At 32.4% G+C, this 25,919-nt stretch overlaps 1 protein-coding gene across 3 annotated transcripts in view; it reads left to right on the top strand.

Annotated features, from left to right (window-relative positions):
• Window positions 1–25,919, top strand: part of LRRIQ3 (leucine rich repeats and IQ motif containing 3) — a 151,128-nt gene that overhangs the window by 27,691 nt on the left and 97,518 nt on the right. For all 3 annotated transcript variants that reach the window (XM_025052118.1, XM_025052119.1, XM_025052117.1), the window contains one exon: window positions 58–191. In XM_025052118.1, coding sequence (XP_024907886.1) covers window positions 58–191 — 134 coding nt within the window. The remainder of the gene's footprint in view (window positions 1–57; window positions 192–25,919) is intronic.

Genomic DNA, 25,919 nt, shown 5'->3' with positions numbered 1-25,919 from the left:
TGTCTTTGGGAAATACTCTCATGAAATATAAATATCAAATATATTTTCTTTATACAGGGATCAACCTATGAGGATGAAATTAATAATATCAAATATGTTATTTCAAAAATTAATGACATTCTGGCTCATAATTCACCAGTTTTGATTGTTCAAAGGTGGACACGTGGTTTCCTAGTAAGAAAGAGTTTGAGGTATGTTTTACTTTATTATTTGAATATTAAAGATGATAAGCAAATCAATGATAAAAAGGCAATTCTCCAATAATAAACATTTTGCATTCCCTATCAAGATGGTATCTTATAGACTATTCAAACTAGTTTTAAGGAAGACACTGAAACTCTATGGTAATATAGTCTTTAACATAATACAAATTTGATACTTTTTTTCTTTTAAATTGACAATATAAATAACTAATCAGTAAAGTTTTTGTTAATCATTCTTTGAGTAATTCTGAGTTTTTTTTATTAAAAACTTAAAAATATCAGTCAAAAACATATTGAATTTCTCTCATGTGATGAGAAGTAATAGAAATATAAGCCATATACTATATAATGGGATACAATAGAAATACAAACCTAGAAACATATATATGAGGATTTCATAATTTGTTTGGATGCGAAGATCATTTTGGTGAAACATCTAGTACAGTATCAATCTACATTATATTTTGCTCTCTCTTTGTTCTTTGTATTCCTTTCCAGCAGCTGACATCGGCTAATAGAGGAAAATTTTTCTTGATACACTCTCTCAACATTGAACTTGGGGATATGAGATAGAACACTCTGTCATTAATTTATTTGTATTAGTCATGCCAAACATCAAACATATGAAAAATATTTTCACATAGCTTGTTTTCAGGTGCTAGAAGATGGAAATGAAATTAGGTCCTGAAATATAGGTAGGATTAAAATAAATCTAGAGCTGGGAAATGGACAACCCCTGAGAAAACCAGTTTAGGAAGTTTCACCGAAATGATAGTCAACATTCTGTGATGAGCAGAAAGAATGTTCTGCATTAACCTGCATGGGCTAAATCATAAATGGCAGTAGCTCTGATAAAAATAGGCAAGAATGATGGCCAAGGAGTCAAACTGACCATAATACAGTTGCCTGCAACTTCTGTGAAAGAGGTTTGATATACTTTTTAAAGAAAGGTCAAAGCGTGAGAGAAAATGGGCTCACAAGTGGGGACAAGTAAAATTATTTAGAATAAAAGAAGTGGAAAAGATAAGGTAGTTGCTGACAAGTATATATTTATTTAAAATATGGTTTCTGACTCATGTTTCTTTAAATTGGTGTGCATTTTATATGAAATGAACTTCTAGTTAAAGGGACTTGTCTTTAGTTTATTCCCCTAGGATTGAGTTTTTCTCTCTTAGAATCAAGATATTCATTTACCATGAGATAAAAACCTTGTGCATGTAAACAGTCTCTGAAAATTCAGCATGCATGAACAGAATTTGAACGAGCTTTATAGGGAGAGATGTCAATAATAATAACATACAGAGTGGTTCAAGACAGACCGATTTGAATTCTTTTTCTCTTTAAAATGCTGTTCTATTAGGCAGGAACTACTCTGAACCTGAGTTTCCTCATATGTTAGATGGTAGAAAGCAGGGGCTAATAGCAGTACTTATTTCACTGTTAGCTTGTGGGAATTGAGATCATGAATATAAACACTTAACACCTGGCATATGTGGATATTACATTCTTAGTAGCTAATGTTTTTTAAACATCATCTTTGTTGTTGTTATATCTTATGCTCTCTGCATTATTTGACTGGGGTGGGTGGGGGGGGCGGTGTTCCTTGGATTTCTTGTTCCCTGTCAGTTACGTTTACCATAACATGCAAAGAGTAATCTTTTCAAAATATAAATCTAATTATATTCACCAACTTAAAACCCTAGAGTTGCTTACAATTTGCTTAGGGTAAATGACTGGGATATTTACACATGGATGTTCCAGCATCATTTGTTGAAGACTATTTGCTCTATTGTGTTGCCTTTGCAATTTTGTCAAAAATCGATTGACTATATTTATGTTTATTTCCTGAGTTCTCTATGTTATTCCATTGATCTATTTATTTGTTCTTTTGCTTATTTGTTCTTTTGCACATACCATACTATCTTGATGACTGTTGCTTTAGAGTAATCTTGAAGTTAGGTAGTGTCAGTTTTCCAACTTTGTTCTCGAGAACTTCAGTATTGTGGTGGGGATTCTTTTTCTTTCTCATTTTTTTTGTCTCAATAGAAACTTTAGACTCAGCTTGTTGAGATCTACAAAATAACTTGGTGGGATTTTGATTGGATCACATGGAATCTATAGATAAGTTGGGAGGAACTGACATCTCATCAATATTGAATCTTCCTGTTCATGAACATGGAATCTCTGTTGTTTATTTAGTTCTTTGATTTCATTCATCAGTTTCATCTGTAGTTTTCTTTAAATAGATCTTAAATATACTTCTGTTAAATTTGTTCCTAAATATTTCATTTTGTGGAGTGCTGATGTAAATGATATTGATCACATGAACGAGTTAAAAATAGTCTTCTATATTACACAACTTTGTATTAATATACAATACAAGGTTGTATATTAACCTTGTATCTTGCAACCATGCTATAATTGCTTATTAGCGCCAAGAGTTTTTGTCAGTTCTTTTGGATTTTCAGTGTAAACAGTCTACATAGACAAAGGCAATTTGTTCTTTCTCCCCAACCCATATACTTTAAATTTTTTTCTTTTCTTGCAGCATTAGCTAAAACTTCCAGTACAATGGTGAAAGAAAGTGGCGAGAGTGGGCTTTCTAGCCTTCAACCTCATCTTAGTTGGAAAGCTTCTAGTTTTTCACCATTAAGTATGATGTTAGCTATAGATTTTTTGGTAGTTATCCTTTATAGAGTTGAGAAAGTTCTCTATTCCTAGGGTTCTGAGAGTTCTTATTATGAATAGGTGTTGGATTTTTTCAAATGTTTTTTTCTGAGTTTATTGATTTGATCATGTAATATATTTTTTCTTTTTTAGCCTATCGATGTGGTGGAATAGATTTATTCATTTTTGAATGCTTAACCTGTCTTGAATACCAGGGATAAATCCCTTTTGGTAGTGGTGGTGTATGATTCTTTTTATATATTGTTGGGTTTGATTTACTAATATTTTGTTCAGAATTTGTGTATCTGTGTCCTGTGGTCTATAGTTTTCTTTTCTTGTAATGTCTTTGGTTGTCATATTAGTGTAGCTGGCATCATAGAATGAGTTAGAAAGTATTCCTTCTGCTCTTATTCTCTGAAAGACATTGTAGAGAATTCATATAATTTGTTCTTTAAATTTTAGAATTCACCAGCGAGGTCTTCTGGGCCAGGTGCTTTATATTTTGGAAGGTTATTGATTCAATTTGTTTAATAAATATAGACCTATTCAGATTGTCTATTTCTAATTTTGTAAGTTGTGGTAGATTGTGTCTTTCGAGGAATTTGTCCATTTCATCTAGTTTATCAAACTTGTGGTTATAGAGTTGTTCCTACTCTTACTTCATTATCTTTTTACTATTAATATGATTGGTAGTGTTGTCTCTTCTTTCATTTTTGATATTAATAATTTGTGTTCTCTTTTTTAGTTAGTTAACCTGGCTAGTGACTTATCAACTTTATTGATCTTAAAGAACTAGCTTTTGGTTTTATGGATTTTCTCTATTGATTTCCTGTTTTCAATTTTATTGATTTCTGCTCTAATTTTTATTATTGCTTTTCTTCTCCTTACTGTGATTTGCTCTTCTTTTTTTCCCTGATAATTTGCTCTTCTTTTTTTCCCTGATTTTCTGAAGTGGAGGCTGAGATTATTGCTTTTAGATCTTCTTTTGTAATATATTCATTCAGAGTTATAAATTTCCCTCTAAGCACTGCTTTTGCTGCATCCCACAAATTTTGATAAGTTGTGTTTTTATTTGTAATTAATTCAAGATATTTTAAAATTTCTCCTGAAATTTCTTCTTCAACCCATACATTACTTAAAAGTGTGTTGTTTAATCTCCATGTATTTTGAGATCACCAGCTATGTTTCTTTTATTGATGTCTAGTTTCATTCTATTGTGTTCTAAACAACATTGTAATTTCTACTCTTTTAAGTTTGGTAAGGTTTGTTTTATGACCCAGAATGTGGTAGGCTTTGGTGAATGTTTCATGTGAGCCTAAGGTGAATGCATATTATACTATTTTTGGATGAAGTTGTCCACAGATGTAAATTATATCCAGTTGACTGATGGTACTGTGTTGTTCAACTATATCCTTACTGATTGTCTGACTGTTGGATCTGTCTATTTCTGATAGAGGGGTGTTTAAGTCTCCAACCATGATAGTGAGCTCATCTGTTTCCCTTTGCAATTCTATTAGTTTTTGCCTTAGTTACTTTCATGCTCTGTCATTAGGCACTTACACTTTAAGGGCTGTTAAATCTTGTTGGAAAATTGAGCTCTTAATTATTATGTAATACCCCTTTTTATCCCTGATAACATTCCTTGTTTTGATGTCATCTGTATTTCAAATGAATATAGCAACTCCTGCTTTCTTCTGATTAATGTAAATATGGTATAAATTTCTCAATCACTCTACTTTTAATATCTTTACATTTTAAATGGATTTCTTAAAGATAGCATACAGTGGCACCTTTTTTTTTTAAAACCACTGTAATAATCTCTGTCTTTAAATTCCTGCATTTAGACAATTGGCATTTATAGTGGTTATTTATGTAACTGGTTAATATCTGCCATATTACTGTTTTCTATTTGTTGTCACTGTTCTTTTTCTTATTTTGTCTTCCATCTTTTCCTGTCTTTTCTGGTACCTTATAATAACAAAACAGTCTTGATTTGTCTCTCCTGTCCCTTGTATCATTGCTTTCATTCATCTGACTTAAATATAAGCATACATTAGCTTATGTATAAAAATAATGTATATAGAATTGAATATATTGGTGGTATTATTTTGAACAAACTATTACCCGTTAGAGTTTGTAAGAATGTTTTAACTTCACTTATTCCTTCTTTTATACTCTTCCTTACCTATTGTAAGTCCGCAATAATGGCCTATATTATTTTCCTTCTCTCTAAATAACTTCTTTAACTTTAACATTTCTTGCAAGGCGGTAGTGGCAACAAATTCCCTCAGTTTCTGTTTGAGAACATCTTTATTTCTCCTTTACTTTGAAAGATAATTTCATAGAGAATTGAATTCTAGATTGGTGTTTTTTTCTCTCTCAACACTTTAAACATTTTACCCCATTTTCTTCTTGCTTGCATGATTTCTGGGAAGAAGTCATGTATAACTCTTATCTTATTCCTCTATAGATAAGATTATTTTCCCTTCCGGCTTCTTTCAAGATTTTTTTTCCTTACTACTGATTTGCTATAGTTTGAAAATGATATTCCTCTAAGTAGTTTTTGTCATTATTTTTCTGCTTTGTGGTCTCCAAGCTTCCTGGACCTGTGGTTTGGTGTCTAACATTAATTTGGGAAAATTTTCCACCATTGTTGTTTCAAATATTTTTTCTTTTCTTTTACCTCTTTTTTCTTCTTGTATTCCTATCACACATATGTTATACCTTTATAGACCTACATTTCTTGGAATTATGCTCTGCCTTCTTCAGTCTTTGTTCTTTTTGCTTTTTTGTTTTTGAGGATCCTGTTGATATGTACTCTAGCTCAGAGATTCTTCTTTCATCCATGTCCGGTTTACTACTAGGCCCATCATAAACGTTCTTCATTTCTGTTACAGTGTTTTTGATCTCTAGCATTTTTTTTATTCTTTCTTAGAATTTCCATCTTTCTGCTTACATTGCCCATTCTACTCTTGTATGCTGTGTACTTTATCCATTAGAGCTCTTAGCACATTATTTATAGTTATTTTAAAGTTCTGGTCTGATAATACCAACATTCTTGCCACTTGTTTCTGATGATTGGTTGATCTCTTCAGGTTGTTTTTTTAACTTTTGGTATGCCTTATAATTTTTTCTTGATAGCTGGGCATGATATACTAGGTATAAGGAACTGCTATAAATAGGTCTTAGTAATGTGGTGTTGAGGTGTGGGGAAGGGATAGCTTTCTATAGTCCTATGATTAAATCTCAGTCTTTTAGTGAGTTTATGCCTATGAACAATGAACTTCACAAGAGTTTCTGTTTTTTTTTTTTCTTCTCCCTCTTAGGCGTAAGTGGATTGCAAGAATGGGCTGGAGTTTAGTATTTCAATTCTCCCATGTGGAAGGCTAGGGCCAGCTGGAATTGGGTTTTCCCTTTCCCCAAGGCTTTGATAATACCCCAGGAGGTTAGTATCAATTTAACTAATTTCACCTGAGGGTAAACCTTATTAAGAACCGAGTGCTCAGATGTCTTTTGAAATGGTTGCTTTCTTCCTCTCGCTTCTGGAAGCACTGGAGATTTTTCTCTGATATTTATTGTGGGAACTTGGTCAAGCTCCTGGAGGTAAATCTTACAATATTGTGACAGTCTTCTATGACTTGGTTTTCTTGGAGTTTTTGACTCTCAGTGTTGTGTACAGTGAGTCTCCAGCAATTTGTCAATGATAGTTCAGATTTTACTTACCTTAGCACTAGTTTCAGCAGTAATTTTCTCTATTGGGCCTTTACTCAGGTAAGCCATGATGGCTTTTATTTGCCTATTTGTCTTTCGAATTTAAGGGGCAACAATTTGTCCTTTGTTCTCCCTTCTCAGGGATTGAAGAGTTCTTATTTTTTCAGTCTGTTTAGCTTTTTAGTTGTCTGGACAGAATGGCAGTTTCTTAGCTCCTTATATGCAGAACTAAATTTAAGTTTATTTTGAAATAATAGGTTATAGTATTTACCTTTTTGGTAGGCCTCACTGTCTGGCTGGCCTTTATTGTCTATATAGTATGTTATTTTGCTTCTTACTCTCTTTTTGCTTTATAATAATATTGTATGAGATTAGGTTATATCTCCTGCTTTATGAAAAGTTAGTTTTTCTGAACTTTAAAAAGAAGCTTTCTTCAGGTTTTTAAGTTCTTTCTTCTGTTTTTGTTTGTTTTGTGTGTGTTTGAGTGTGTGTACAGTTTCTGAAAATAACATGGCTTACTTTCTGAGTTCTCTAACTCTAGTCCCCAGAACCCCCTTTTTAAAGTGGATTTTTTTTCCCCCTCTATTTGTCTCCATTGTCTCTCTGCTGCTCAATTTTGATTTTTATCTTCAGGAGTTGTTCCCCCCCCCCCTCAGTTTTGGGCTTTGATCTAGAGGGGAAAATTGGATAGTTAGTTTCAGAGGTTCCTAGGCCCAGAATACTTCAGACCCTTCAGCTCTTATCAGGGACTCCTTGTATTCCACTCTATTAGAATATGCAAAACCCCTCTAGGATTTAAGTTCCGCCTCTAAATTATCTCTCTAAGGTTTTCGGGGAGTGACTTTAACATTGTTTGTTTTATTCCTATTTGTCAGATGCCTCATTGCTTTTATGTGTTTCCTTCTGCATAATTGCTGATACTAAATTTTATTGGGTGTTACTGTTTTTTCTCCATCCCTTTATATTTTTGATTTCTGGGGGATGTCTTGTCATATAATATTGTTATACATAATTAAACATTTTTGCTATCTAGTTGTTATATATGTTTTCTTATGGGAAACTGGGTAGATTAAAAAACTATGTCACTGCCATAACTATTATCTCAAGGTACCCTCAAAACAAGGTTTATAAGCATCATTTACCAACTATTCTAACAAACCAAATTTCTTTGACTTCTATATTTTAGGTAATATATACGAGCTGATTTTATTTCTTAAAAATATACGGGGGTTGGTGCAGAAATGAAATACCATACAATCACACCCTGAAATAAATGGTTAGAGGAACTTGGATATTTAAGTATCAAGAGTTATTTAAGGGTAATTCAAAATAGTTGAACAGTATATGATATAGCATATGAAAATAATACATATTATATACATATTAGTATAGTGTATATGTATACCATATACAAATAGTATGTGAAATAGATAAAAGGATCAAGTATAGGGATGGAAGTTTCAGAAAGACTGATTTCAGCTTATTTTCCAAGAAAAATCTCTATATGATTCAATTGTTAATTATAATTTTTTGACATGCTATATTAGAGTAAGAGCTGTCTGAATACCAAGGCTGTAATAAATTTAGAAGAGGTCAGTTTATTATATATAACATCTAAGATACTTAGACTATGTTTCCCAGTAAATATTATTCAAATATATGTAAAATAGAAAAATAATATGTGATTCCGTTTAGACCAGGATCAAGATAGGAGGCCCCATAAGCATCACTATTACAATTTCTTGAAAGTTTTATCTAATAATATTTTTTAAAAAGAAGACATATTTGCATATTTTAGTAATAATTGGATTCAGTCCTATGTAATGAGGCCTCCCAAAACAGTGGCCTAAACTAGGTATAAGTTGTTAAATTTTCTCATATTAAAAGAGTCTGTAGTTGAATTCCAAGCCTGTGACTCTGCTGGAAATCACTCTATCTTTGTGTCTTGTGTGTTCCATCTCAAGATCACTTGTGGTCCAAAGTGGCTGCTAAAGTTCCAATCATTATGTCTGGTTGCATGCCAGAAGGCTTGGGCAGTACTGAATGGCAGAAAGAGCACATTTATCCACTAAAACATCCACTTTAATCAAATTGAGAACAATGTATTTCATCTTACATTTCCTTGGCTAGAATTTAGTAATATGGGCCACTGGCAGCAAATGATGCCAGTCACCTGTATGAAATTTGGCTTCTGTTACTAAAGCTAAAAGGGGGAGTTTGTATTGGATGCTATCTAGTAGTTTCTGCCATAGCATATTTGAAAACAAAAGACAAAATTATAATTATCATGTAATAGCTCTAAATGAAAATATAAAAAAAGAACGGCTGGCATATAAGTAATCTAAGCACCTGGTCATGAAGATAAATCATACAATGACACCACAAAATAAATGGTTAGGAGAACTTGGATATTTAAGTAAAAGGAAAGGAATAGGAAAAATAGTATCAGAAATTGATGAAATAGAAAACAAGTATACAATGAACATGAGAAAATGTACAAAAGGTTGAAAAAGCAAAGAATTGTTTTTTTTTCAAAGAATAATTGTTAAACTCGAGCAAGACCAACAACATAGCAAAGAGAGAGGAAAAAATAAAAATTGTCATGATAAAGAATGAAAAATGGGACATTACTGCAGATTTACAAATATTAAGATAATACAATGAGCAACTTTATGCCAGATAATTTGACATTTTGTGTGAATTGGACAAATTCCTTGAAGAAACACAATTTTTAATCTGACACAAAAAAATAAAAATGCTGAGTAGTCTTATATACATTAAAGAAATTGAATCCATTACTAAAGTCCTTCCCACAAAGAGATTTCAGGTCTAGACGACTTTCCTGATGAATTATTCTGTACATTTAAGGAATATATAACACCATGTTACATAAATTTTCAGAGTAAGAGTGTGCTTTCTATATTGTTTTGAGAGGTCAGCATAACATTAATACCAAAATCTGACAAGGACATTACAAGAAAATTACAGGCCAGTCTCATGAACACACATGTAAAAATCTTAAAGTATTAGAAAATCAAATCTAGTGATATATAAACAAGATAATACCATGTAGCCACTATAGGTTTTATCTAGGACTACAAGATTAGTTTATCATTAGAAAATCAATCACATTAACAGCATGTGAGGTGGGAGTATATACCTCAGTCTTTCTTCACTTTGTCCAGTATCAGAGAAACTATAATATGTGCATATTTTGAAGGAATGTGTCCTCATTTTGCAAGATTGGATCTCATTTCATCTTATATCATTTCTGTTAGAATTCCCTGGTGTTACTCCCATGATTATGTTTTGTTACATAGCAAAAGATATTTTGAAGATACTATTAAGGTTCCTTACTAATCAATTGACCTTAAGATTGATTATCTCAGTGGGTTTACCCTAATCAAATAAGCACTTTAAAAACAGAGTTTTCCCTGGCTGGTAGGGGAACAAGATATGAGAGTTTATGGTAGGCGTATATTCATTTTTTTTTTTTTATGGTGACATTGATTAACGAGATCCAATAAGTTTCAGGTGTTCAGTAAATCATATATATATATCGCATTGTATGTTCACTACCCATAGTTAGACTTCTTTCTGTCACCACATATTTGACCCCTTTTACCCCATCTACCTTTTCCCTCCCCACTACTTTCTGGTAACCCCTAGTCTGCTGTTCATGTCCATGAGTCTCTATTTGTTTGTCATGTTTGTTTGTTGCCTTTAGGTTTATATCCTACGTATAAATGAAATGTGGTTTTCAACTTTTTCTGCCTGGCTTATTTTGCTTAGCATGATTATCTCAAGGTCCATCCATGTTGTCACAAATGGCAGTATTTCATCTCTTCTTATGGCTGAGTAATATTCCGTTGTATATCTGTACCACAGCTTCTTTATCCAGTCTGTCGTAGGACACTTCGGTTGCTTCGATGTCCTGGCCACCGTGAATAATGCTGAAGGATTCTTTTGCAGGTGGCTTTCCAGTTTTCTCAGCACCATTTATTGAAGAGATTTTCCTTTCTACACCAAATTTTTGGCTCCTATGTCGAAAATTATTTGCCCACATAAACATGGGTTTATTCCAGGACTCTCGATTCTGTTCTACTGGTCTATGTGTCTGTTTTTCTGCTAGTACCATGCTGTTTTGATTATTGTCGCTTTATAGTATAATTTGAAGTCAGGCAGAGTGATGCCACCAGCCTTGTTCTTTTTTCTCAGGATGACTTTGGTAATTCAGGGTCTTTTGTGCTTCCATACAAATCTGATGATTTTTTGTTCTATTTCTTTGAAAAATGCTGATGGGATTTTGATGAGGATAGCATTAAATCTATCTGTGTAACGCTTTAGGTAATAAGGTTATTTTAACTATGTTGATTCTTCCAGTACAAGAACACGAGTATCTTTCTATTTCTTTGAATCTTCTTCAATTTCTTTTAATAGGGTCTTATAGTTTTCATTATGTAGGTCTTTCACATATTTTGTTAAATTTTTTCCCAGATATTTTATTCTTTTTGTTGCAGTTGTAAAAGGAATTTTCTAAGAAGTTGTACATTTCTTCGCGGTTATTGAATTTGGTGTTGTATACTTTTTCCATAGTATTCTTGTATGATTCTTTGTATTTCTGTGGTTTTCATTGTAATTTCTCTTCTTTCATCCCTGATTTTGTTGTGTCCATTCTCTTCTTTCTTTAGTCCATTCTGATTTTATTGAGTCTAGCGAGGGGTTTGTCAATTTTATTAACCTTCTTAATGAACCAGCTCTTTGTTGCATTTATTTTTCCTTTTTTTTTTTTTTTTTTGTTTTCAATTTCATTTAATTCTGCTCTAATTTTGATTACTTCCTTCCTTCTGCTATTAGGCTTCATTTGTTTTCTAGTTTTTTAAGATGCAGTGTTAGGTTGTTTATTTGGGCTCATTCTTGTTTTTTGAGATCAGCCTATAATGATATGAACTTTCTTCTTATTACTGTTTTTGCCATGTTCCGAAAGTTTTGATGTGTTGTACTATCATTGTCATTCATTGCTATGTATCTCTTGATCTTTCTTTTTATTTCTTCAATGACCCAGTCATTCTTCAGTAGTATATTGATTAATCTCCATGAATTTGTGGTTCTTCTCACTTCTTTTTACAGTTGATCGAAAGCATTATGATCAGAGAATATAATGTTTGATATGATTTCAGTCCTCCTATATTTGTCGAGGCCAGTTTTGTGTCCCAGTATGTGGTCAGTCCTTGAGAATGTTCCATGTGCACTGGAGAAGAATGCATAAGCAACTGTTTGGGGATGAAAGACTCTATAAATGTTTATTGTGTCTAATGTGTCATTTAAGGCTTTTTTTTTCTGTATTGATTTTCTGTTTGGATAATCTACCCAAATCCAACAGTGTGGTATTTAGGTCCCCTACTATGATAGTGTTTGGTCTGTTTCTCTCTTTAGTTCTGTTAGTATCGCTTTATATATTTTTGGGGCTCCCTGGTTAGGAATATAGATATTAATAAGTATTATGCCTTCTTTGTGTATGATTCCCTTTATCATTATGAAGTGTCCCTCAATATTTTTCTTTACCTTTTTTGTTTTGAAGACTATTTTGTCTGATGTTAGTACCACTAGTCCTGAATGCCATTTGCTTGAAATATAATTTCCCACCCTTTCACATTTTGCAGATGTTATTAAAGTTCCTTACTAATCAGTTGGTCTTAAGATAGATTATCTAAGTGGATCTCTCCTAATCAAATGAGCACTTTAAAAACAGTCTTCTCTGGCTAGTGGTAGAACAGGATATGAGAGATAGTTTATGGTGGGAGTGTATTCTAATGAAAACGAAGAATTTTGTTAAAATACCACGAAATTTCCAGTTACCTTCTCTGCCAAAGGGTAATAAGGTTTTTATCTTCTAGTCAGGAGATTAGGTTCTTTCTGGAGAAATTGCCATCTCAAGAGAAAAGCCTGACAGTTGGGGATCTCCCAATGAAACAGCAGTCAGATCATGCTACATAAAAGCTTAGTTGATAATCATTCAGATACATAGAACTATGTAGTGCTTTATTTTAGACAAGAAAGGACATTCACGGATTACTAGATATTGATTAATGCCTTTAAAATTATAGACTAAAACAAATAAAATAAAGGAGTAAAGATTAAAGACACAGTTTTAGGGCTTCTTTTTGTTCCTTCCATATACTTAAATATACTTTCATTGGGCCTGTAATTTTAGGCTGGTAGATATTTTCTATTAGTTTATCAAATATACTTTTCACTGTTTTTTGGCTTCCATTGTTGCTGTTAAAAAGTAAAATATCAGGCTAAGTGTTCCTTTATAGGTTATCTTTCTTTTCTCTCTTATTACTTTTAAATCTAAGGTTTTTCTGTTTGTTTTCTGAAGATCTTTAACAATTTTAAGAATCAATTTCTTTTTATTACCCAACTTGAGATTTGCTGGGCTTCGGGCATCTAGGGATTGGTTTCTCCTTTATCAATTCTGGATAATTTCCAATCATTACCTTATTAATAATCTCTCTCAAACATTTTTACTATTTTACCCATTTTTCTCATGGTGGAAAATTACCTCTCTGCTTTGGTGGTCTCTAACTATATTAACAAGTAGACTATAGCAGAGGTCATGCTCACAGACCAATGTGTCTATATTTGGTAACACCTTTGGCTTGGGGTTTCTTTCTATTTATTCCAAGCTCTTATTGAAGAGGATAATCAGGCCTCTATTGAGTTTTGGTCTGGATTTATTTTCTAATCTCTTGCTTTGTTTCTTCTGTATAAGTTTTTAGTAGTTCTCTTGAATTGGGGACTCTTAAATATTGCTTTTATTTTAAAGATCATTTATGAAGCAAGATCTTATTTCTCTTATTTCCCTTACTTAGATTTTTTTTTTAATTGCATCATGTTTTCATCACCACCTGTAGTGGCGAGATGCTACAATAGCCGCGAGTAAACTACTAGGCAGGCTGTTTCAAAGATCACAGAAAAGAAAGCCTCACAGACCAAATTAAGATGCTTGAATCACAGTTTATTTAATCTTAAAACCTACAGGAAGAAACAAAGGAGAAAGATAGAGTATTTGTGAGTACAAGTGGGGTGAACTGAGTACACTCTCTGAATTCTGTGTTATGCAATATGCATATTCTTGTCTTTCTCTCTGTTGCATCAGGCCTCCCTACTGATTGTTGGTTTATAAGGAGCAGAGTTGAGGATGAGTGGGGGGCTTCAACAGCCAATATGACTGGAGCCAGTACACTCTTGATTTACTGGAGAGATGCAGGAGCAAGTATGCCTCACCATAGCTGTAAATTAACTGACAACCTGCTAAGCAGTTATGAATTTTACTTGCATGTTTTGAGCAGAGCATGCACGGGGTCATATTAGGTTACCAATGGGTGATTGATTTGGTGGGAGGCACAACCATTCATCTAGTTGTGGTGTGATCAATCAATGCTTTATGGATTTTTAAAATACGTTATTTGGTCCTTTCGTACCTTTCTATCTATAAGTAATACTCTTATTGTTCATATTACTGTTCTGCATACATCTGTGTTTATCTATTCTATGTAATGGGTTTTTGAGGTTACCAATTTACCACCCATACTTAACACATCCTATAAATTTTGCTAATGTCTCACACTTGCATATTCAGTATCTATACTTGACATCTCATGAGCTTTGCCTATTGTTCCATTTGTTTGTTTCTCTCTTCCTTTAAAGCATGATCAAATACTCTCAGATAACATAGCAAATACAAATTGCAATGTCTCTTAACCTTTCTATCATAATTATTTCTATTCTGTACCCTATAAAGAATATCTTTATTTTTTTAGATTAAATGTAATAATTCTCTCTTCAGTGATCTCTAATCTGCTGTTTAATCTAGCCATTCAAATTTGAATTTTAATTATTACATTTTTTGAATTTATAGAAGTATTAGTTGATCTTTTCAATTTATTTGTTTTCTTAAAAACTTTTTTCTCATATTTTTAATATCTATTTTATTTTTAAAGCATACTAACCATACTTATTTCATTCAGTAACTCATAATTCCAATAGTTACTATCCTTAGAGGTTTGATTTTGCTGTCTGCTTTTACTGTAGTTTTCATTTACTGTATGTCATTTCCTTGTGTATTCTGTGAAAATTTGTGTATTTTAAGGTAAACTCATATTTCTTGGAATTTTTTCTAAATTCTTTGACACTTATTAAGATTGGTTTCCCCATAGAAGGTGTTTTGTTCACTTTTAAAATTTATAATGATCGTCTCCAGTTTTTTCTGATCACTCAGGTAGTCTGAATTTGGGATGAAAACCTATGTGATGATCAGATTGCCCTTAAAATATTTAAGGACAATTTTCTTCTCTTTCATTTAGGACAAAGTAGATCCAATATGACAATTTCCTTCTGCAAATTTGCAGAGTGAGGAGGAGGATAATGATATAGGTGGTTATTATAATTCACTTTTACACTGGAGATTCATTCCATTGGTTCCTAGATTTTTGTGAAGATTTCTCATAATCCTCATCCTGATCAGACACTAAACTCTCTACTTGTACACACAAGGCTATCAATAATAACAAAGGTCAGGATAATCTGGGTGAGGTAAATATCCTGAGGTTGAAAGCTGATTTCAGAGCTCCTGCTTATTTTTTTGAACTGCTGCTTTAATTTGGGTTTAGATTATATATTTTCCCTTCATCTGTCAATGCATTATCTTTTATTCATAAGTTTTCCATGTTTTTAGCAAGAAGATTGGTCAGGGTATTTAGTCAGTCATACTTTATTAAGTTAAATTTTACCTTGGAATTTCACGAATTGGGAAATGATGAATGAAATTGATCTGGTTTTTGGCATTAAATATATATATATGTTTATGAGAAAGATAATTGCCACTTTTTTTTTTACCTCTTTACACTATAGTTAAAACAAAGTTTCTTGTCAAACATCCATTGTCATATATTCTGTAATCTTAAATTCTACTTAAATGTTTCTTAATATAAAATCACATAAATAAGAAATTATCGATAAATATAGCAGTGTTAACCACCTGTTATGAAATACTTTATAGTTGACAAGATTTGAGACATAAAAAATTAAATAAGTAAAATCAATGATCCTATGTACCATTAGCATTTTGCTTGCCTTCTCTACATTGAATGTTTCTTATTATGTACAATGTGATTTGGGCAGATTGACCACACACTTCATGCCCAGTTGAGTCATTCTGATATAAGGTAGTGTGTTTTATTAGGATTATTTTGATTATCTTAGTAAAATAAGTGGAAGAAATGAAAGAATATTAAAGCAAACTAGTATAAACAATAAAAGGAATATAGTGGTTTACATGACTAAAAATCCTAAAGAAATTAATTTGAACCCTGAATCTTATCCTACCTTTCGACTTACCTGTTTGATATTTAAGCCAGTTAGAGCTTATTGTCGTCGTGTTTAAAAAGAAAAGGCTACTGTAAGGAATATACTTCAAAATATGAGATTGACTAAACTGAGTTAGAGAAGAGAATGGTGACAAGGACTCTTGTATCCTGGGCTGGGAAATTGGTCATCATTTTTATGTCATAAAGAAATGGTTAAATTGTTTTATTTATGTTATACATTGACTTTTGCCTACAGAAGATATGAAGTTAGGGAGATAGTAGGAAACATGCTAGATGCTAGAATATTTTAATTACTTCTTATGGTCCACAATAGATTATTTTAGGAAAGACACATAATTAGCTTAAGTGGGTATAAATGAAAGCAGTGAGGGAAGAAAACACGACTTCTTCTAAGAAGGGTCCTTTTGGCTCTATAATTCAATTTGATGAAGTGTTTGTTAATTTGGGAGTCTGTATAATAGGAAAGATGATTGATTTATCCCATGCTAATATTAGTACCTAGAAAAACAGGAAGGTAAGATATTAGAAGAAATTAGTACCTCCTATTAATAAGCATTCTCTGCCTGACTTAGGGATAATAAACCTCAGGAAGTTATAGCTTTTGATTCAGTGATAGGGCCATATAGAAATATCGAGGCACCCCAGGTAGAGTCCAGATGAAGATACAAATCTCGGGGAGGGCAGAGCATAATGTCTTTATGCTGGGAGGTTTTTCTACATTCAAAAGATTTGTTTTAGGGAATGTACAACAAAAATGTCAATTGCTTACTAAGTGTTTAGGGGACTTGAGTAGCCTGATAAATCTACGGCTTCTCTAAGAATGTTGATTTTCTTTAGCACTTTGGAACATCCAGCATTCCAGATTCTCAGGATATGGTCTTCTGCTACTGTAACATATCCCAGACAGACATCTTTACAATTGGTCATCTCAGGTAGAGGCAGTATACAAGGGAGCACTTCCAAAAGAAACCTCAGTTTAATGCTGATTCCCTGACCAGGGAACTCACTTTTCTGCCCAGAAAGAAAGTCTTACCTTTTCTAGTTTGGCAGGATATGATATGTGTTATGGTATAGTGACCACTTTGTATTTAGTCCTCCGTAGTCATTTCATTTTTTATCTATATTTATAGATTGAGTAGGTAGGTGGGGATGGGTAATTCATTATTTATTCAGAATTCTTAGACCATGAATTATTAAGGATCTTGTACTTAGACTTAGATTCAGTGTCAAGTATGTTCTGGATTCTCTCCTTTTGGAGGAGGGTGTATATGCTGCATCTAACATTGCTGATTTTGCAGGCGTATTTGTGACAAGGAAAGTGATATTGATGTTGATATCCAGAGCTTGATTTTAATGGACATTCTTGTTATATCCCTGACATTAACTCATTCCTCATAGCAGATATGTGAGATAATTATAATTACTTTATAGATGTAATAGAGACAAATTGAGGATTTATTAAAAAAAAAGTAGATGAAGAGAAAGTACTACATTTAGATATTTAATACAAATACAGCAAGAAGAAAGCAAAGTAAACCATTATATTTTAGTAATAGAATATCTCACAAAACTCTTCAGATTTATATGGTAGGCCTAGTAGGTAAGCATCACTCTCCGATAGATGGATTATAATATACTTGTGGTAGTTTTCTGGTTGTGTGTTGATGAGTAGCTCATTAGTTGTTACTTCTTTTGTAAAATAAAGCAAGTACTTTTCTTATCCTTCATGCATAAACACTTGGAGGATTATAGATTATGTAGTGCTTGGAGTTCTTACTTGAAAACAACAGAAGTTAACTCTAAATGATTTAGGCAATGATACAATTTGTTGGAGGTTTATCCAGGAAGCTCACAGAATATTCAGAAGCCACATAACTGGGCTTGAGAATTGAGCAGCAAGGAGGCAATGCTGAGCCAAGACTCCACCAGAGAAATAGTTTACTCAGTGTGCTTCCATTTGTCTGTTATTACTAGCTACACATCACCCTGTCATTCTGCTGCAGCTGCCATCAACTCTCCATTCTTGTGCTTAGATCATTCCCTAAAAAGTAAAAATTCAGGAAAAAAGCATTAAATTGACTGAAACTAAGTCATTTGACTATGTCTTAACTCTTAGGAATAAAGGAAGAGGTACTATCTATTCCCTTAAGCGATCCACTGGGGATCAGTGCAGGCAGCCAGAACAGGAGGGTCTTCAAGTGCTGTGAAGCTCTACTAAGTATATATTAAGTTCATCAGGCAAGACTGATATGGGATCTCTAGAGCATTTCTGTAGGTTAAAAGATTTTCTTATTTTAAATTTAATTTTCAATTAAGTTAATGTGTGTGTGTGTGTGTGTGTGTGTGTATCCAAATGTATATATGCACTTGTTTTCTATTGTCCTCCAAAAGTCTCAAGAAGAATGGGGAAAAAAGTACGCGTGTCTGTGTATATACATATATGTATGTTTTAGAATATGATATGGATCAAAGGTTGGTAAATTATATCCTCTGGGTAAAATCTGATATGGCTTGTTACCCCAGAAGAATGTTTTTCGCATTTTTTAGAGTTGAAAAAAAATTTTTTTTGAAGAATATTCAATAAGCCAAATATGTATTGCAAAGCCTAAAATGTTTACTGTCTGGCTGTTTGTGGAAAAAGTTTTTTGACCCCCTGATATAGAAGGCTATGAGCAAGACAAGAGACAATTTCTAATTTAATTGCATTCATGATTGTAATGGATTATTTTGTTGCTGATTTTTGTTATGTATGTTACTGGTCTCTGAATTGAATTTAAGAGTTGCTTGAAGTTGTGTTCAAGAAAGCAAAGAGACTATTCCCTCATTTTTAAGTTGGTAGAAAATGTCAATTTAGTTTTTCTAAAGTATAAAATTTATATAAAGTATAGGAGTGTATCATGTTACCAAGACTACAGAAATTTGTTCTAGATAGATTCTGATCTGATAACTAACTTTGAAATCTATATTGTTGATTACTTGGTAAGTATTTGATATATGGGTATCCTGGAATGATGTCACATATTTGCAAATAACACCCCCTATGAAAGGAAAAGATACTGATTATAATCTGGGATATTAGACTATAAGTTGCAACTGATTGGCCAGTTGGTTCATCAAATTTAAGGGTAACTTTTTAGGGAGAAAAGAGACCAAACAAGATTTACTAACTTGAAGGCCCCCAAACAGGGTAAAGAATAAATAAGTCACAGTTGATTCTCAGGCCCAGAACTTTGAACATTAACATTTATTAATGCATTCCTTCTATATACATTATTAATCCTTCACTATTTTTTAAAGAGGTAAGAATTTTTCAAGTAATACTCAGTAATAACACAGTGTATCTGAATCAGGAAATTATTGGTCTCATTTCAAATTATTCACATAAAATATTTACTTTAAATATACATGAAGAATTTATAATGTGTTTAACATGATTTCATAACATGAAAACATTATAGACAGCTTTTAAGTAATCTGTTATTCAGATGGTAGTTGATTGCAACTTGCAGAGTACATTTTGAGTCCTCATTTTGGAATTATAAGATGAAAAGTTATAATAATCTTTTATATTGTTACAGTAAATTATGTAATTTTGAGTGCTGATTTTGTTTAACAGTGACTACATTATTTATATATAATGAAGATTCAGTTAATTCCTACCGTATAAACTAGATATTTTGAAGATAGGAGTAGCACTTCTTCAACATAAATCCTATTTAAATGATTAATTTATGTTAACATTCCTATGAAAAATTTTTAGTAAGGTGAATTTCTTAGATATAGACAATTTAAAATAATATCTATCTGCATATGGTTTGGATCATTAATCATAATCTGTAAAGATAAGGTGCAGATTCAAGCCAGTGTTATCAAAAATTTGCAGCTTTCAAATTTACTTAGTTTAATATTATCCTTAAACACAAATGTACTTTCTTCTATTTGCTAACCAAAAATTTGATAAAATATTACTAAACGATTAAGACCATTTTATGATGGATAAACAATTTTCATTACTTAATATCAATAAAATAGATGGTGTCTGGTCTTATGTTCATCTTACTGAGTTTAATAATGGCTCTAAGTTGTCAGAATTAGACTGAATCGTTTTTTTTATTTCAATTTTACACATAATAATTTTAATTTTACTAATACTTTACAGAATGTTCTGAATTTTTGAAACTCAGAATTAAAAAACTAGACTTTTATCTTAGTTTTTTAAGAAATTAGTTTTTCATTTTTAGAAGTGGTATGAGAAATAGAATATTTTGTGTGTTTGTTTTCTTCCAAAATGAGTAGGCTTCTACATAGACATGCAAGCAAGCTTTATTACCATATTCTTGTCCTCACTAGACTCAGTAGCAAACTAATGACATAGAGAGTTGGATAAATATATTCCAACATTCTGTGGATCCTTCCGCGCTAAGGGCAGGCAGTAACAGCACATCTATCAACAGGATTTGAGAGGTGTAATAATTGTCTCGTGGTCTGGGTGCCATGCCCAGATGATTCAAGCTGTGATAGCAGTATCACTTTTGTATACCTCCTTATGGGTTAAATGAGTACAGTTCTGACTTTCTTAATCCCACATTTGTTGCTATTCCAGAAACAAGTATCCTTTAAAAATATGAAATTCAAAGCAAATCATGTACAATGCATAGCACTTAAATTTAAGTTACTCTATCAGCCAGCTTTTTATCTGTGACTTATAGATTTTGACTGCCTACTTCAGAGGGCAGTCTGTTAATCAAAATCAGAAAGTTTTATTACAATAAAGCATTTTCTTGAGTGAAGTGGGTATAGATGTGATTAACTTTGCTTGTGGAAGGTCAGAGAATTCTTTAAATAGGAGGTCATGCTGAAACTGAAGCTTTAATAATTAGATCTGATTATCTAATTTAATAGGATAACTAAGAACTTGAGAAGCAGTCTTTTTTTAGTGGTATAGAATGATAATCCTTTAGAAAAAGAAGTAATTCTCAGTTTATTCTCTCTAGGATTAAATGATAAAACTGCTGTTGAGTTTATATACTGCTTATCTTTAATAGTGAAAAACAGTAGTAGACTAGGCAAATTTTTCACAAAACAACAAAATGTGCCCCAGATTTTGCCAAAATAATGTGGTATTATTTATTTAAGACTAGGCATGGCTGAAGAAAGAATCTCTGAGGTTAAGCTGTCTCAATAGAAACTTCCAAAACTGAGAAGCAAAATAAGACTGAAGAAAACCACAAGATAATAGAAAAGAACTGTGGGACAACTACAGAAGGTGTAACATAACACATAGTGAGAATTCCAGAAGGAAAAGAAAGAAAGGGACGAGAGAAATATTTAAAACAAGAACAATGGAGAATGTCCCACAATGTCAGGCATCAAACCAACAGATCCAGGAATATCGGAGAATAATAAAAGCCAAAACCTACACCTAGGTATATCATATTCAAACTATAGAAAAATCAGAATAAAGAAAAAAAATCCCTGAAAAAGCCAGAGGATAAAAACACCTTACTTCCGCCACCTTATATTTAATCTCCTTTACCCTTATCTACCTGCCCCAGCACCTTTGGATGGTGAACAGAAAGTGCAATATACATATGACATATTATTGAACTATACACTTGAAACCTATATAATTTTATTAACCAATGTCACCCAAATAAATTTGACTTAAAAATATATTTAAAAAACAAACCAAAAAATACCCTATTATAGAGTAGCAAAGATAAGAATTATATCTGACTTCTAAGAAACCATGGAAGCAAAAAGAGAGTAGACTGAAATATTCTAAGCACTGAGAGAAAAAGCCACCAACCTATAAATCTGTACACTGCAAAATTATCCTTAAAAAGTGAAGGAAGTTAAAGACTTCCTCAGACAAACAGGAAGTGAGGGAATTTGTTGTCAGTAGACCTGACCTGTAAGAAATGTTAAAAAAATTTTTTTAAAGATAAGGAAAATGATATAGGTCAGAAACATATCTATATAAAGAAAGGAAGAACATTGGAAAAGGAGTAAGTAAAGGTAAAATAACTTATTTTTTACATTCTTAATTGATCTAACAGATAATAGTTTTTCCAAAATAAGGATAGCAAAAATACATTCTATTATGTGTATGTATACACACATACTTATATATAAGTCAAATGAATGACGGCAATGACACAAGGTACAGAAGGGAGGAATGGGGATTGTTTTGTTATAAGATACAGTACCTATAAGGCAGCAAATATTATTTAAATGTAGATAAATTATAATACATATTGTAAACTTTAGGGTAGCTGCTAAAAAAAGTAAAAAAGTAACAATTTTAATAAGAAAGAAGAGAAATTGGAAACATGAAATGCTTAATTAAAACCAAAGAATGAAGAAAAAGAGTGGAAGGCAAAAATAGGAAGAACGAGGGCAATAAATCAAATACAATAAAATATAGTAAATATTAATCCATAAATATAATAACTTTGTCAGTTGTCTAAATATACCAACTAAGAGATTGTCAGAGTCAATAAATAGGACCCAACTATATGCTGTCTATAAAACCCAATGTAAATATAAAGACAGATATAGATTAAAAGTAAATAGATGGAGAAAGATATATCATGCTAACACTAATCAAAAAAAAAAAAAAAGAAAAGCTGGAGCACCTGTATTAATTTTGGACAAAGAAAACTTTATACTAAGTAAAGTTTTCAAGGTTAAAGAAGGGTATTACATAACAATAAAAAGGTCAGTTCTCCAAGAAGACAACAATCCTTAACGTATATGCACCTAACAACAGAATGTTAAAATGTCAAGCAAAAACCAATAGCCCTACAAGGAGAAATAGATGAATCCATTATGTTAGAGAGGTTGTGGGGAAAAAGGAACCTTTATACACTGCTGATGAGAATGTAAATTGGTACAACCACTATGGAAAACAGTATGGAGCTTCCTCAAAAAATTAAGAATAGAATTATCATTTGATCCAGCAATCCCTCTTCTGGATACCTACTCAAAACATTTGAAAACATTTATCCATAAAGGTATGCACCCTCATGCTCATAGCAACATTAATCATGGTGGCCAAGACATGGAAACAACCAAAGTACCTTCTAATAGATGATTGGATAAAGAAGATGTGGTATATATACACAATGGAATATTACTCAGCCATAAGAAAAGATGAAATACTGCCATTTGTGACAACATGAATGGATCTTGAGATTATCATGCTAAGTGAAATAAGTCAGAAAAATTTAAGAACCATATGGTTTCACTCATGTGGGATATGAAACTGAAAACAACAAATGAACTGGACAAACAAAAACTCTTAAACACAAACAGTTTAGTGGTTACCAAAGGGAAAGTGAGGAGGAGAGAGGTAGGTAAGGGTAAAGGGGGTCAAATATATGGTGACAGAAGGAGATTGTATGGTGAACACACAATGCAACATACAGATGATGTATTATTGAATTGTACTCTTGAAACCTATAAAATTTTATTAACCAATGTCACCCCAATAAATTTAATAAAGGAAAGAAGGAGAGGAACAGATCCAGCAGGCATAAAATCAGTGAGGACATAGTTAAACTCAGCAACATCATCAATCAACTGGATGTAATGGACATTTATGCACTACTGCATCCAACAACAGCAGAATCCACATTCATCTCAAGCTCACATGGAACATTCACAAAATAGACCACATTCTGGGCCATATAATACAACCTTAACAAATTTAAAACAATAGAAATCATATAATATCTGCTCTCAGACACAATGAAATGAAATTGGACATCAGTGGCAGAAATATAGTTGCCACTTTAGTAAAAGCTTTCTTTGGCAATTTGGAGCCAGCCTATCCTTATACTTTAGAGATATTTTCAGGTTGTAGTGATGTAAAGCATAGATAAGTTTTACTTCTTATATCGGTTCAAGCCCAGAGAGAGAGAGAGAGAGAGCACTTTGTGACAGATAAGATCAATGAAACCAGAAAGAAATTTTTAAAGTCAAAATACTGAGTCCTCAGTTCTACACCCTCTCCATGTTAAACACCCTACTTTTAAATGAATAGCACTAATTTTCTTAATCTGATCACTGTTCCAACAATAGCCAAAACCATATCGCCTTGATCTTCTTTATGTTCTTTTATCTCTCTATCATAATTTCTTATTTGTACTGATTCTCAGGCTTTCATTCCTTCCTGATCGTCATTATTATGATAATCACCTTACCCAGCCAGTTTCTCCTCAATATTTCCAGCCGGCATCCCTGTTCATAGAGCAACATTGATGGCTTTGATATTCTATTTCTGACCCTGTCGGAAGGAAGCAGGAAGAGGACTTGTGGGACAGTTTATAAAGTCTACAGTAGTGTACGGTAATGTTCTAGGCCTTCACATTCACTTACCACTCATTCACTCACTCACTCACTCATTCACCCAGAACAATTTCCAGTCCTGTAAGCTTCATTCATGTAAGTGCTCTGTACATGTATCATTTTTTAATCTTTTATTCAGTATTTTTATTGTGTATTTTTATGTTTGGATATGTTTAGATGCACAAATACCATTGTGTTATAATTGCCTATAGTATTTAGCACAGTAACATACTATACAGGTTTGTAGCCTATGAGAAATACGTTATACCGTATAACCTAGGTGTATGTGTAGTAGGCTATACCATTGAGGTTTCGGTAAATGCATCCTGTGATGTTCTCACAGTGATGATATTGCCTAATGGGGCATCTCTCTGAATATATTCACATTGTTAAATGACGTATGACTGTAGTCCCATTTGGCTATTTTTGCATTTGTAACCTAGGCTTTTGATCTCATATTGATGAAATCATTGCCTAGGCTGATGTCATAGAACTTTTCCCTGTATTTTCTTCTAGGAAGTTTAATTTCAGGCTTTACATTGAAGTCTTTAGAACATTTGCGTGGATATACAGTTTTCCCAGCACTGTTAATTATAGACTGTCCTTTCCCCATTGTCAGTTCTTGGTGTTTTTGTCAAAGATCAATTGACCATCTTTGTTAGTAGGCTCTCTATTGTGTTTAACTGAGTTTCTTTTTGTTGTTGTTTATTTTGTCTGTTGTATGCCAGTACCATAATATTTTGATTAGTATAGCTTCATAATGTATTTTGAAATCAGGAAATATGAAGCCTCCAGCTTTGTTATTCTTTCTCAAGATTGGTGATGGCTATTCATAGTCTTCTGTGGTTCTGTATGATTTGTAGAATTGTTTTTCTATTTTTGCAAAAAATCAATTGATATTTGCTAAGGATTATTATGAATCTGTAGACCACTTGGACATATTAACACTATTATTCTGATCAATAAACATAAGATACCTTTCTATTTGTTTCTTTAATTTCTTTCATCAATATTTTGTAGTTTTCAATGTACAAATCTTTTACCTCCCCAGTTATGTCTATGTTTTTTTTTGTTTTTTTTTTTTGTTTTTTTTTTTTTTGCTGCTATTGTAAATGGAATTGTATTCCTAACTTCATTTTCAAATAGTTTCTCTTAGTGTACAGAAACACCATGGATTTTTATATGTTGATTTTGTACCCTGCAAATATACTAAATTCGTTTATTAGTTCTAATAGTTTTTTTTTTTTTTAATAGAGTCTTTAGGATATTTTATATATGAGTATATCACTGCAAAGAAGGACAGTTTTACTTCTTCTTTACCAATTAGGCTTGGATCTAGATTTCCATTTTCTTCCTTAGATTTAGGAAGATTTCAGCCATTATTTTTTTGAACGTGTTTTCTGGCCCTTTTTCTCTCTCTTCTTTCAGGACCTTTGTAGTGTATATATTGGTCTGTTTGTTGGTCTCTTAAGCTTCTTTGCTCCTTTTCATCCTTTTTGTTTTTCTTACTGATTTCTTTCCAGTGACTTGTCTTTGTGTTTGCTGATCCTTGATTTAGTCTGACATGGAACCACTGTAGTGAATTTTTTTCGTT

The sequence above is a fragment of the Pteropus alecto genome, unplaced genomic scaffold (assembly GCF_000325575.1).
Source record: "Pteropus alecto unplaced genomic scaffold, ASM32557v1 scaffold25, whole genome shotgun sequence".
Lineage (NCBI taxonomy): Eukaryota > Metazoa > Chordata > Mammalia > Chiroptera > Pteropodidae > Pteropus > Pteropus alecto.
This window is presented reverse-complemented; position numbering and strand designations above follow the sequence as displayed.